General features: G+C 36.6%; 1 protein-coding gene across 1 annotated transcript; it reads left to right on the top strand.

The window, feature by feature from the left end:
- The first annotated feature begins 6,459 nt into the window (after positions 1-6,459).
- On the top strand, positions 6,460-12,807 carry LOC120002874 (probable LRR receptor-like serine/threonine-protein kinase At2g16250). Its single transcript, XM_038851724.1, has 4 exons — positions 6,460-9,072; positions 9,450-9,578; positions 10,439-10,461; positions 11,858-12,807. The coding sequence occupies exons 1-4, from the start codon at positions 7,127-7,129 to the stop codon at positions 12,457-12,459; spliced, it is 2,700 nt and encodes an 899-aa protein (XP_038707652.1). The 5' UTR covers positions 6,460-7,126; the 3' UTR covers positions 12,460-12,807.
- The last annotated feature ends 133 nt before the right edge of the window (positions 12,808-12,940 follow it).

Genomic DNA, 12,940 nt, shown 5'->3' with positions numbered 1-12,940 from the left:
AGGAAATGAAGGATGATTGCTGGATTCAAGATAAGCAATCTCCCCTTACAAGTTTTTCTTGGACGCCTCTCTCCCCGACTTTCCGCTTCCACCACTCCATGAAGCAGGCCGTTGACTTATATTAAGGGCCCAAGCCCATATTGTTTGTAAGCCCAACTTGCTAAGCCCACCTCATAGCCTGAGCCCATGATAACCGGGTATGATTTTCTCTCTTATGTCTGTTTTTCTATTAGCACTCTAATCTTATTGTACTTTGCAAAGAAGAGATTGTACAAGTAACATTAAAAATATTTAAAGTGTCCGTTTGGGTGACAATTTTGTATAATAATTTATAATTCTTGAACCTTATATTGTTAAGTTTAACGAAAATTACGAAACAGTCATTTCGGGACTCATATTTCGAGACAATTTCATGACAATAATATGACCATTTTGAAAATGGTCTCAATTTGGACAATTGTCAAACCATTTAGACACTATTTTCTAATTATGTCCTTCATTTTAGATGGACTAACGATGATACCTTTTCAAACTCATGACAGTTTTCTATTTATTTTAATTTGTTATCACTTAATGCATAATACCCCCTATACGTAATTTTTTATAATAATTTTAACACCATATATGTTACAGTATGCCTTTATTTTACACATTTGATTAGAATATCACACATTATGGAGTCCAATTACTATTTATATACTCTACTAATTTAAGGAATCAACTCCTTACCTAAATGATTAGGAGAAAGTCTTCGATTCCTACTAAACTCGTACATTTAAATTTGTAATCACCACGTGCTTATCTGCTACGCGTGGTTTGCTAGATATTGGGCACAGGCCAATAGATTTATCCAGTGCACATGCGAAAGATAACGATCACAAATTTTATGACAAAAAAAATACTCAATTAATTAATAATCTATCTTTGTCTATATGTCAATTGCAATTTTTTGAAAATTAAAAAAATGATTTGACTAATTAATTTTGATAACAACATTACTAAAGTGGTACTTAGCCCTTGGTCACAAGAAATCATTGTCACGAAATCAAGACTTAAATCATCTTGTTGTATTAGTAAAAATAGAATATTTGCCTTGTAAAGGTATCTTTCAATTATATTTTTTTAAGAAAATGATGGGTATTTATGTAAATAATCTAATCATAAATAAGATGTGATTGTAGTAGTTGTAAACATCACCCAATTAAATAAGAAATGTGTTTGTTCCATATTTATTAAATTCAGATTTTCTTATGCATATTTTAAAATTGAATTATTTATTTTGGGATTTATGGAGAATTGTGCACACATGGACATCAATTATTGGCTAAAAGTTCAATCTATCTCGAAAAGAGACAACCTAACATGATTGACTAAAAATTAAATAAATAATAATAAATACTTGCTATCATTAAAGGTTAATTAGCTTTTAGTTAGTTGGAAAGTTATCCTTTAATTTTTTTTAATAAAAAATGAATTAGAACAATGTACGATTGGGATGAGCGAAGAATCTGCATCTGTATAATAATAATTAATTAATGTATTGTATTGGGTTCGTCTGGCTTTAATTAATTTAAAAAGAATTTTGTTTTATTTCAAGGGTAATCTTTATTACTATCCGAGAAAGAAAAGAAAAGAAAAGAAAACTTCCCAATAATAAATTTGATGACCTTTTTTATAACCAAGATGAATGAAACAACACCAGTTTGTTTTCTTTTTTTTACATTCGATATGAGTCTAAACACGGGTTGTCAGATATGAGTATTGCTTTCAGTAGAAATTTAACTTAATATCTTTCAAGTTCATATGATTTGATCTTCGAGATTCATCATTAGACTGCCACCAAAGTGGTTAAAAATATCATATCCAATAATCTGGGGTGGATCCAATTAAGGCCCAACATGGGCTCACCCTCAAGTTTTGACAAAAAAATATCAAGTATGTTTCTAAATACCCAAACCTCAAAATAAACCCAGTTGTTTTTAAATACAAGTCCTAGTAGATTTTTTTTTGTAAATACTTTATTTAGTAGTTTTTTATATGTATACTTGGAGTTTTAGAGATTTGGTTGCCCAAATCCTAAAATATGCCCACTTATTTTTAATACAAGGCCTATTAGTTTTTTTTAATGATTTTATTTAGTAGTCTTTTTGTATATATAGATGGAGTTTTGAAAACTTGATCTCTTGGAATTGGAAATTAGATCGTAAGACCACATCTTCATATTAATATATTGATTTCTTTTGATTATTTTTTGTTTGGCATATCAATAAATTGTCTTAAAACAAATTCGGGGGCAACAAATCCCCATCAACCTTTCGTCCCGTCCTACAAATTGTTGGCATCGCCATTGACCAAGTCCAATACTCGCAATCCATTTTCTAGATCCGCTTCTGCCAATAATCGAAGGTAGTTTAATTGGTTGGAGATGAATACTTTTAAATGGAAGAGTCAAGTCCATCACATTTGGCAAGTCGGCGAGATATTTGGAGAGACCAAGACAATGCAAAGGGCTAGAACATACATTTAATTTGCAAAATTTTCATAACACAAACAAACAAACGTATCATTGTAGTGGTCATTCTCATTACCATTCCCATTCCCATTCCCTACGGCAACGAAAATAATGTAATTAGGTAGATGATGACATGATTTGGCAGCCGACATAAACTAAATCGATGGAGTAAAAGGTTTTTAGGAGTCTCAAGAAGGAAGTGGTGGTTGACTTTGATAATATGTTTTGACCATTTCAAGAGGCCAAAGGAGATATTAATTTGTCAGCATCCACATCATCTAACACGCTTATTCTTCCCCCCATGCCGATGTCACCTTCATTTCCTTCCTCTTCAAGCAACCCAAAACACAATGCCACGACACATTGAAAATTAACAATCTTTTTGTTAGGACTAAGTACTTCATAGACGACATGGGAGAACTAATTCGTGTAGGCCCGTGGTCCAGAGCGGACAATATTTATTGATATATGTTTGGACTTAGATTTCTAAACATGATATCGTAGTAAAGATACGGTCGATTTGGACAAGACCTCTATCCGTGTTCACTTGTTGGGCATCGCATAATCGAGCCCACAAGTGTATGAGAGTGTCAAGACTTATAATCTCACATCGAATTGTCATAATCCAACTGAGTGGCACAGAAGTAATTAAAGACCAAACACCTCACACAACAAACACTTTTTATTGGTCTAAGTATTTTGAAGTCGATTCATTAGAACAAATCCGAGTCGTATGTGGTTCAGATATAACGGACAATATTTGTTGATGTATATGAACTTATAAATATTTCATAATAACTCATACATAACACGTGATAAGGGAAAATTAGTGTGGACTTGCCCCTGAGAAGGTATGAATATTCCTGATTAAATAATATAATTAGTATGTCAACTAACCAAATCAACTAGGAGTTATTGGAGGTGATTGGTCCTTGTAATAATAAAATTAGTATGTCAACTAGACCACATGATGTGGAGGATACACACACTTATCCTTAAAAAGAAAAAGGGTGCGTGTTGACCGCTACATGTGTATTGTTTGACTTCACTTTTTCTTCTTTAGGATTTTTAGTGCCTGCAGATATTATTATTTCCAGTCATTTATATGCATTTTCAATCTTTCATATATCTTTAACATTGAACAATCACATGCAAAATAAAAATAATTCATCCCCCAATTTATGAATCCTATTTCATTTGCAACTCATGTGTTTGGATATTGAGGGGCCTTAGATGTACGTTTATAATCAATGACCATCCATATACCACATGGGTTAGGAGTAAAATGGGTGTCATAAACTAGTTTATGATCCGTAAAACGTTTCGTATAAAAATGATATCAAAAGACTATAAATTTTGTTCAAAATTGGATAAAAAACGTGAAAAGTTTGTCCGTTGAGAGCGTGGAGCAATTCCAAACCAGCAAAGTAGACCGTTATACTCTATTTATTGTTCTTAAATATCTAAATTTCTAGTTTAGCCTCCCTATAACATTTCTTCCAAAAAATGCATCGATTCTTTAACCGATATACTATTTTGATGCACAATTTTTTTTTTTTTTTAAAAATCATTGATGTATAGTATTTTGCGTAAAGAATTCAACGATATATTTTTGTTCGAAACTACACATCTATGATTTTTCAAAATTTTCCGAACCAATACATCACTGGTGATGATCATCCCCAGATCCTATAAATTGAGGGTCTGTAATGTAACATTTTCGCATGTAAAAATGTATATATAGGTCAAGAATTGCAACTCCATCAAGAGTTTTTGTGTAGTAAGCAAAGCTTCAGTCGTGTACATACATACATACATACATATATATATATATAAATAACACAGACAAACTGCATTTTCATACTAGTTAGAAAATGAATTTGGGGACCAGTACTACTACCTGCTCGTATTGAAGATAATCTATGTGTTGTGGTTGGCTTTTATGGTTGTCTGACCAGCAAGAAACGTTTGCAGTTGACATATAAGTACAATGTCTTGTTGTATTTCCTTTAGACGACAACGAAGATTAGTACTGCATATCACATACAGCTTTTATTAAGTGAGCGGGTGATAGGGACTTTGTGTGGAAATTGTCAAATAGTTTGTTGAGTATGGATAATGGATTAATGGCTTATTTTTTTCTGGGTTTGGGTTTCCCGTTCTTATTGTTTTCGACAATGAGAGGATCATAACAACAGCTGATATCCCATTTATCCCAATTATCGAATAACTGAGCTGTATGCACATGATATCGTGTGCATTATGTGGAGCCGACGAATTCACTTAGATCTTAACTCAGCATATAGATAACCGGAATACCAACAGTTGCATGATGGAAGCTTATTATCATTTTTGTATTGTTTTCTCCTAATATTTTCAAGTTCCTCTTCCTTTCAAATTTCTAATTAAAATATATAAATGATTTAAAAAGTAAGATGATTAATTAAATTGACCATCAAAATAGTATTAAAATATGGTTCAGCTTTCTGTGTTTTAGGTATTTATGAAGATATGAAAATTATTCTAGTCTTAAAAATGGTTGTTTTTGGGGAAAAAAATAATATTTGAACAAATTAATTACGTAGATTCCTAAATAAAAAAGATGATAATTAAGGATACCTTCACAGATATGAAGAATCAGTTCTTTCACATTAAAGCTGCCATAAATATTAAATTCTTTGTTCATAACAAAATAAAAAAGAAAAAAAATCAAACAAAAAAGGACAAAACTCATAAGTGAGGATAAGGGTTGAGTTGATGAATTGGTAATGAATTGGCAAATTAGAAAAGTATATACATGTATATATATATTTATTATACATGTTGAACAGAAAAGGCAATTTAATTACACATAAATGTAGCACATTGAGTATGTCCATCAACAATAAATAGGAACCTTCCCTCCCAAAAATTGAGTTAATATAACATCCCATCACCAAATATTTTCCAATTTCGCCGTCATCGATCCAAATCAGTAACTTAAAATTGAAATCTATTTCATTTTGATAACTCAGGCATATTTCAATTTTAGGTTATTAATTTGGAACGTTTAAATATTTGATGATGAAATTGGAAATGACATATTTTTCGATGATAACATGTTTTATTAACCCTTTAAAATTTGTAGGTACAGATCGATTTATTATTAAACCCTTACATGAATTTACTGATTATTTGGAGAAAAAGAGGGAAAAAAGTCCTATAAAATCTAAATCCAGTTAAGCCTATAATTCATGTATCAGGAAATAATTATACCAAATTAACGTGACATTAATTAGTGTGGAATCCAAAATCCCCAAAGAATTGTTGGAAATTAATTTGAACAGGAAAATAATCATGCTGTTTAATTGACGCACAGATCAGATCCTTTAATATTTTGCTTTCCCTGACTACAACTTCAATGCCAGGCTGCCAGCCCAACCGAGTGTCTTTTAGTTTCACCAGTGACTTTCGTCGAACAGTTGAGGGACATAAATTTCGCTTCTCTAAAACAGGCGTAAAAATGGGAAAACCCCCATTCATCATCATATATATATATATATGGTTAGGGGTGTCAAAAATTAGGTTCTGAGCATTTTCTAGGCCGGATAATAGTACTTATTTATGAAATATTTATATGTCCGGACCCTAATCTGGATTGTATTTTAGACATTAGTAATTGATTATCTCTGAATTGGTTTAAATCAAGATAACTAAATCGGAAAATAACCTAATTCGAATTAGGATCCGGACAAGTAAATTAGATAAAATTTATGTGTTTGAATACTAACGCTATTTCAAACCGGACAAATATTTTGTGTTTGAACCCAAATTTTGAATATATAACATATGTCCAAACTTAATTTAATTTGAATTGTACAAATTCAATCATACCAATAGGAAAAGAGATTTGCCACCCCTATGTATATATGATATAAGCCCAACACGTGTATTGGGTAGTGGAGCATCACTACTAGTTTCGTGAGCTTAGCTGGCGAGCGCGGCATCATCGGAGGTCAAACGCCCTGCGACACTGCCACGCAACCGGCGCCTGACCTGCCTCTTCTGTCTCGCCAATCACTCCTCTGTCCCCGAACGCACCGGAGACTAGACTCAACCCCCCACGGGCTCCGGTACTCGGGTCACTGTCAATGCTTGCTTTATGAACTGCCCTTCAAAGACCTCTTTTTTGGGGTTTATTATGAACAAGGCAGTGTTTTTCAGAGGAGTAGAGGAGAGTGATGGTCCACTCTTGATCTTGACCACCCACTCTCTCTCTGTGCTGTCTCTCTCTAAAATTATTAGTTTGATTAGCATATAAATACCCAGAAATATTTATTTACTGTTATGATTTTTAATTTTATTGGGTCTCTCGTCAACTGAAGAAGCTGGAGACGTGAACCAGAGAGAGAGAGTAGGTAGAGAGAGAAAAAGGAGGCGCCGAAAATTGACATAGTTCGGTGAGCAGCAACGAGAATTTGGAGGAGGAGAAGAAGAAGAATTCAAGTTACTTGTGATTGAGGTAAGTGTTGTGGACCTTGTGGTAGAGAGAGTAAGAGGAGGCGAAACAGAGCGAGGAGGCGTGCGTTTGTGAAGAAGAGAATGTGTGGATCAGGGAATCAATGTCTATGAACCATGGTCGATCGGCAGAGCATAGTGACGCTTACCTTTCTGTTGGTGCTGTTATTCAGGTTTACATTTGAGCAGCAAACCGAGAGACTGAGTTCCCGCTCCGAGCGAGCGGCTCTGCTCGAACTCAGATCTTCGTTAGGGCTAAGAAGCAGGGATTGGCCTAGAAAGGCAGACCCATGCTCGATTTGGACCGGTATTCGATGCCAAAACGGCAGCGTTGTTGGGATTAACATCTCCGGATTTCGAAGGACGAGGATTGGTACCCAAAACCCACAATTCGCGGTCGATGCACTTGCCAATCTCACTCGGCTTGTCTCTTTTAACGCTTCAAGGTTCTTGCTTCCTGGTCCAATACCTGACTGGTTTGGGCAGCGGCTCTTGTCGCTGCAAGTGCTTGATCTTCGGTCGTGCTCGATAAGAGATGCTATTCCGTCGACTATCGGCAACATGACTAATTTGACGACTATGATTCTGGCCAATAATGCCTTGGCGGGTAGAGTTCCTTCGAGTATGGGGCAATTGTTGGGCCTTTCGGTTCTTGATTTTTCCCGGAATTCCATTACTGGATCTATTCCGGTGACATTTGGGTCTCTTGCGAACTTGACAGTACTTGATATGTCCAATAATTTTTTATCTGGGTCGATTCCTCAGGGCATTGGTACCCTTTTGAAGCTTCAGTACTTGAATCTTTCTGGCAACAGTCTATCCGCTTCCATACCTTCTCAACTTGGCAACCTAGATAGGCTGGTTGACCTTGATCTCAGCTCGAACACTTTGAGTGGCTCCCTGCCGCCTGACTTGGGAGCTTTGAGGAATTTGCAGAAAATGCTGATTGGGGACAATTTTCTTAGTGGGTCTTTGCCAGCCAATTTATTTCCTGTTCCAAGCCAGTTGCAGATTGTAGTTCTGAGGAGCAACAATTTCACTGATGCTCTACCTGAGATGCTGTGGGCAATGCCTACATTGCGGATTCTTGATGTCTCTGGCAATAATTTCACTGGTTTTCTTCCCGACGCTAGCTTGAGTGCCAATGCAACTGCTGTACAATGTAATATTTCAGGGAATACGTTTTATGGACTACTCAAACCTCTTCTTAGAAGGTGCAGTTTTGTTGATCTATCTGGGAATTACTTTGAAGGCCGTATCCCGGATTATCTGCTTGGTAATGCATCTTTTTTCAGCAATTGCCTCCAAAATATCTCGAGGCAGAGGACATTGGAGGACTGTGCATCATTCTACGCTGCTAGGGGCCTGACTTTTGATAACTTTGGATTTCCAAATTCCACACCTCCTCCTGGTGAACAAGCTTCTGGAAAGAGCCACAGAAATATAATTATATTGGCAAGTGTTCTTGGAGGATTTGCAGTCATTGTGATTGTTTTGGTGCTATTATTGCTGTTTCTGTGCATCCGGAAGAGGAATGGCTCTGCGAATCAAAGAGGTGTCGGTGTAGGACCAGTTCCTACAGAGACTACTCCTCCAGCCCCAGGAGCATCAATTAATTTGTCCGGTTTGGGGGATGGATTTACATATCAGCAGCTACTTCAAGCTGCAGCTGACTTCAGTGATACAAACCTCATTAAACATGGCCACTCCGGGGATCTTTTCCGGGGGGTTTTAGAGAATGGAATTCCTGTAGTCATAAAGAGAATTGACTTACAGTCAATTAAGAAGGAATCATACCTAGAGGAACTAGAATTCTTTAGTAAGGTTTCACATACGAGATTGGTTCCCCTCTTTGGACACTGTTTAGAGAATGAAAATGAGAAGTTCCTGGTATACAAGTACATGCCAAATGGAGATTTATCAAGTTCCTTATACAGGAAATTCAATTCAGACGATGATAGTTTACAGTCGTTGGATTGGATTACAAGATTAAAAATAGCATCAGGGGCAGCTGAGGGTCTATCTTATCTGCATCATGAATGCACACCTCCTCTTGTACACAGGTACATTGAAGACTCACTTCTTGTTAATTCCTTCTTGTTCTAGTCTGTCAGGACCTTAACAAGTCAAAATTCAGTCTGCTCATTCTGTTTATTACATTAAGAGACTTCATGCCTTAAACCAATATATGTAAGGGCCGTCCACCATACAAGTGGTTAATTCTGGCATCAGAGTTTACGTTGTTCATGTGTAAATAGCATTAGTTTGTTAAGTCAATGCCATTCTACTATGTTTAATTATTCAGTTCTCATCATCAGTATATTTGTTTAACTGGTTTAGCTGCTTTGACTGTGCATTGATTCATACTTCTTCATTAGCTTACATCAATAGCATTTATACAGTGCTGGTATGCTAAAAACGTTTTCTTTTGTCATTGAAGAGATGTTCAAGCAAGTAGTATACTTCTGGATGATAAGTTTGAGGTACGACTAGGGAGCCTAAGTGAGCTTTGTGTTCAAGAAGGGGAGACTCAGCAGAGCAGAATCACCAGGTTGCTGCGGTTGCCTCAGTAAGTATTCCATTAATGCCTGCTTTTATCAGACATCTGCTGATCTGTTACTTACCTGGGCAAAATATCTGTCATCAGTAGCCTACCAATGATATCATTTGGAAATATTAGTTATCTTAATTTCTGCCCGAACACTTATTCAGCTATGAGCTTTTATGTTGTCTTACTTCCATTGCTGGCCTTTTAGCAGTTGTCGGGTTGCTTTGAGCACACCTGCTCAGCGGTGTTATCCTTTTGTCTTTTCTTTGGAAGAATTTTTTAGCCACCCAGCAATAATCCTTGAGTTGCCACCCTCTTTGTGCCCCCAATCTAATCTCTGCTTTTTGGAAATAAGTAATAAGCTAATTTGATCTCTTAGCATAATGTAATGAGGCATAAGGTACACGCAGGGGATTTCTTTTTCTTTTTCTTTTTTGCTAGTTTTTTTGTGAACTTTTGAACATGTGACTTGTCCAACTTATTGATCCAAATAATTTTAGCGGGCAGCTGCCACAGCTCATTGATGTGGCGGAACGGGAGCCAACCTTCAGTGGGAATATATGCATGAAGCTGTTGCCCTTAACATTAATTTCCACTTCTCAGAAATATTTTGTGAAATCAGATAGCTGGGTTCAATTACCGTGTTGCAAAAATGTCGAAATTTGCTAATGAATGGGCAATATGAACAAAATTTTGAGATACTACAGAATTGAATGGCACTGCTAGCATGGTGCTTCGGTTAAACTAAAACCTGGAGCCCCAAATTCACTATGAGACTTTGCGTCTACTTATTTTGCACTGTCTATTTCTAATTGTTTAACAATAAACTTTGTGAACTTTTGTTTAAAGTTGTCATAACTCTTATTTTTTGTTATGCGCAGGTCATCTGAACAAGGTGCTTCAGGTATGTACAAAAAAGAATCCTGAAACTTCCCTTTGATTGCTCGTGTCAACTTTGGTTTCTTGCACCCTGAAAGTTAATCTATTTCATACTGAGATAGTCATTTCTGTCTTAAGCTCCCCAACATTAATCGTGATTTATATTTTAAGTATTGGTGTGAGGCAGGCAGTGTTGTTCAAGCTTCTGGCTTTCACAGCACACCTGAAAAGTCATTTTTAGCTTAGATTTTCCTTGGTGTTCTTGAATTAAAATTTTGATTGTCAGTAAATTTTTCCCTAATAGGCACTGTGACACACTACACCCAGTCGTATGATGACTGCTTGGTAATTTTTGCGTACCTCATCTCAAATTTAAGAACTGTAATTGATAACTCATTATTCTGTAAAATTCCCTTCCCTCCATCTTTGTGGTTTTGGTGTTCTGTAGAAATCTTTAATTAGGCAGCCGGACTCAACAAGATTCAAATCTGAGTTGTCTCATGGAGAAAAATTTTGCCTTTTTCTAGATTAACCATAATACTAAAACACGGTGTTCTTAAAACCCATGGTGGTTTTTATGGAACTTTTTTTGAGTCATTTGATGATATTTTTCATTAGAGAATTAGAAATGTTTGGCAACCTTAGTTAATCATATGCTACTCTAATAGAGTCCCAGAATGTTAATCTAGCTTCTGGTGTAAGGATTGTTATAACCAGTGTCATTCTGCTGGAAGCTCGGATAGCACAATCATTACTGATAACAGTTTTGCCATGTATTGAGCAGTTTAACATACGCCACCTTGTATTATGATTATTGCTTTGGTATTTAGAATATATATTTTCTTCTTTGAGGATCTTAATCCGTGACTCATCAGCCTGTAAATTTTCATGATTTTTCCATCTCTGTGATTTTGGTGATCCAATAGAAATCTGTAATTAGGGAGCCAGATTTAACTAGAATAATCAACTGTAAGTTCTCGTGGAGACAAAATTAGAACAAATTGAGCCCTGATGTCTGTTCTTATATCTATAAGCATGGTTGCCCGGGTTGCTGGGTACCTTCCTTTATCTGAGCTTTGTAGTTGGCCAGTTGTTCCTGCTTAGGTGAATTCAGACATTCAGTTTTGCTTCTCCCTTGAAATCATGTTTTTACCTTCCCCATCTTACATTTCAAGTCTTGCAATATCTGAAGCCAGTCATAAATGACTGGATTCCATTACGGGATGTTGCTAGCTGCAACTTTTCCAGTTCTGATATTTTGTTGATTACCTTTCCTGCATTTGTTTACCCTCATTGTTTATATGCCCATGTACTGTATGCTTTTTATGGTGTGTTGAAATATTGAGAGAATGGTTGTTTAGAATTGATTAGTTATATGAAGGTTGTTTCTGATTTCATTTCTTGCTTTCATGACATTCCAGGTTCAATCACTGCAACGTGTGCCTATGATGTTTACTGCTTTGGAAAGGTATTGCTTGAGCTTGTAACTGGTAAGCTCGGAATCAGTGCATCCAATGATACCCAAATGAAGGAATGGTTGGAACAAATGCTACCGTGCATAAGTATATATAACAAGGAACTAGTGACAAAAATTGTGGATCCATCTCTGATCATAGATGAGGATCTGTTAGAGGAGGTGTGGGCCATGGCCATTGTTGCCAAGTCTTGTCTCAATCCGAAGCCTTCGAGACGTCCCCTCATGAGATACATCCTAAAGGCATTGGAGAATCCGTTAAAAGTAGTGAGGGAAGAAAGTTCCGCGTCAGCAAGGCTTAGGGCAACCTCTTCTAGAGGGTCTTGGAATGCTGCAGTATTTGGTAGCTGGCGTCACAGCTTATCTGATGTAGCAGCAATTCCGGCAACCTCCGCCGCAAGAGCAGAAGGAGGGAGTAGCATGAAACATTCTGGAACACCGGGTTCGCAGGGAAGTGGTAACAATGGTGGAGGTGAACATTCATCCTCACGTAGAAGACATTCTAAAGAGATTTTTCCAGTATTATCAGACGTGCAAGATCAAGATTAGAGAGTTGTTGATTGCCATCCATTCTTTGTCAATAATACAGCAGGCGGCTTCCCATTCGAGTGCCTGCTCGCTTGTAACCCCTTGAAGCTACTCCGGATCTCGGAGCATTTCAACAATCATGGAGATTTTGTCATGGGAGCGGCTGTATTAGTTTGTTGATGAATCCAGTTGGAAAGACCAAGAATTCAGGAAGAGGGGTGCCATTGAAGATAATTTTTTTTTGGGTTTGATTGCTTGTTTTTGGTCAACAAGCTACCATTTTTTAAGGTGTAATTGATCCTTGTTTGTGGTTCTCATGCATTGTAAATTTACAGTAATTGTTTAAAGAAAGAGAATTCTTCCCCGGAATCCCATTCTCAGTTCAACCAAGAAAATCCAGGAAAATGGAATAGAACAAAGGGCGGGTGCCGGACAATGCACTTGGGAGGTCTAAAGTGGGCCGGCCCATCTCCTTCATGGGCCATTTCAGTCCACAAAACCT

Source organism: Tripterygium wilfordii, chromosome 7 (genome assembly GCF_013401445.1).
Source record: "Tripterygium wilfordii isolate XIE 37 chromosome 7, ASM1340144v1, whole genome shotgun sequence".
Lineage (NCBI taxonomy): Eukaryota > Viridiplantae > Streptophyta > Magnoliopsida > Celastrales > Celastraceae > Tripterygium > Tripterygium wilfordii.
Note: the sequence above shows the minus strand (reverse complement) of the source record. Positions and strands in the feature narration are given on the sequence as shown.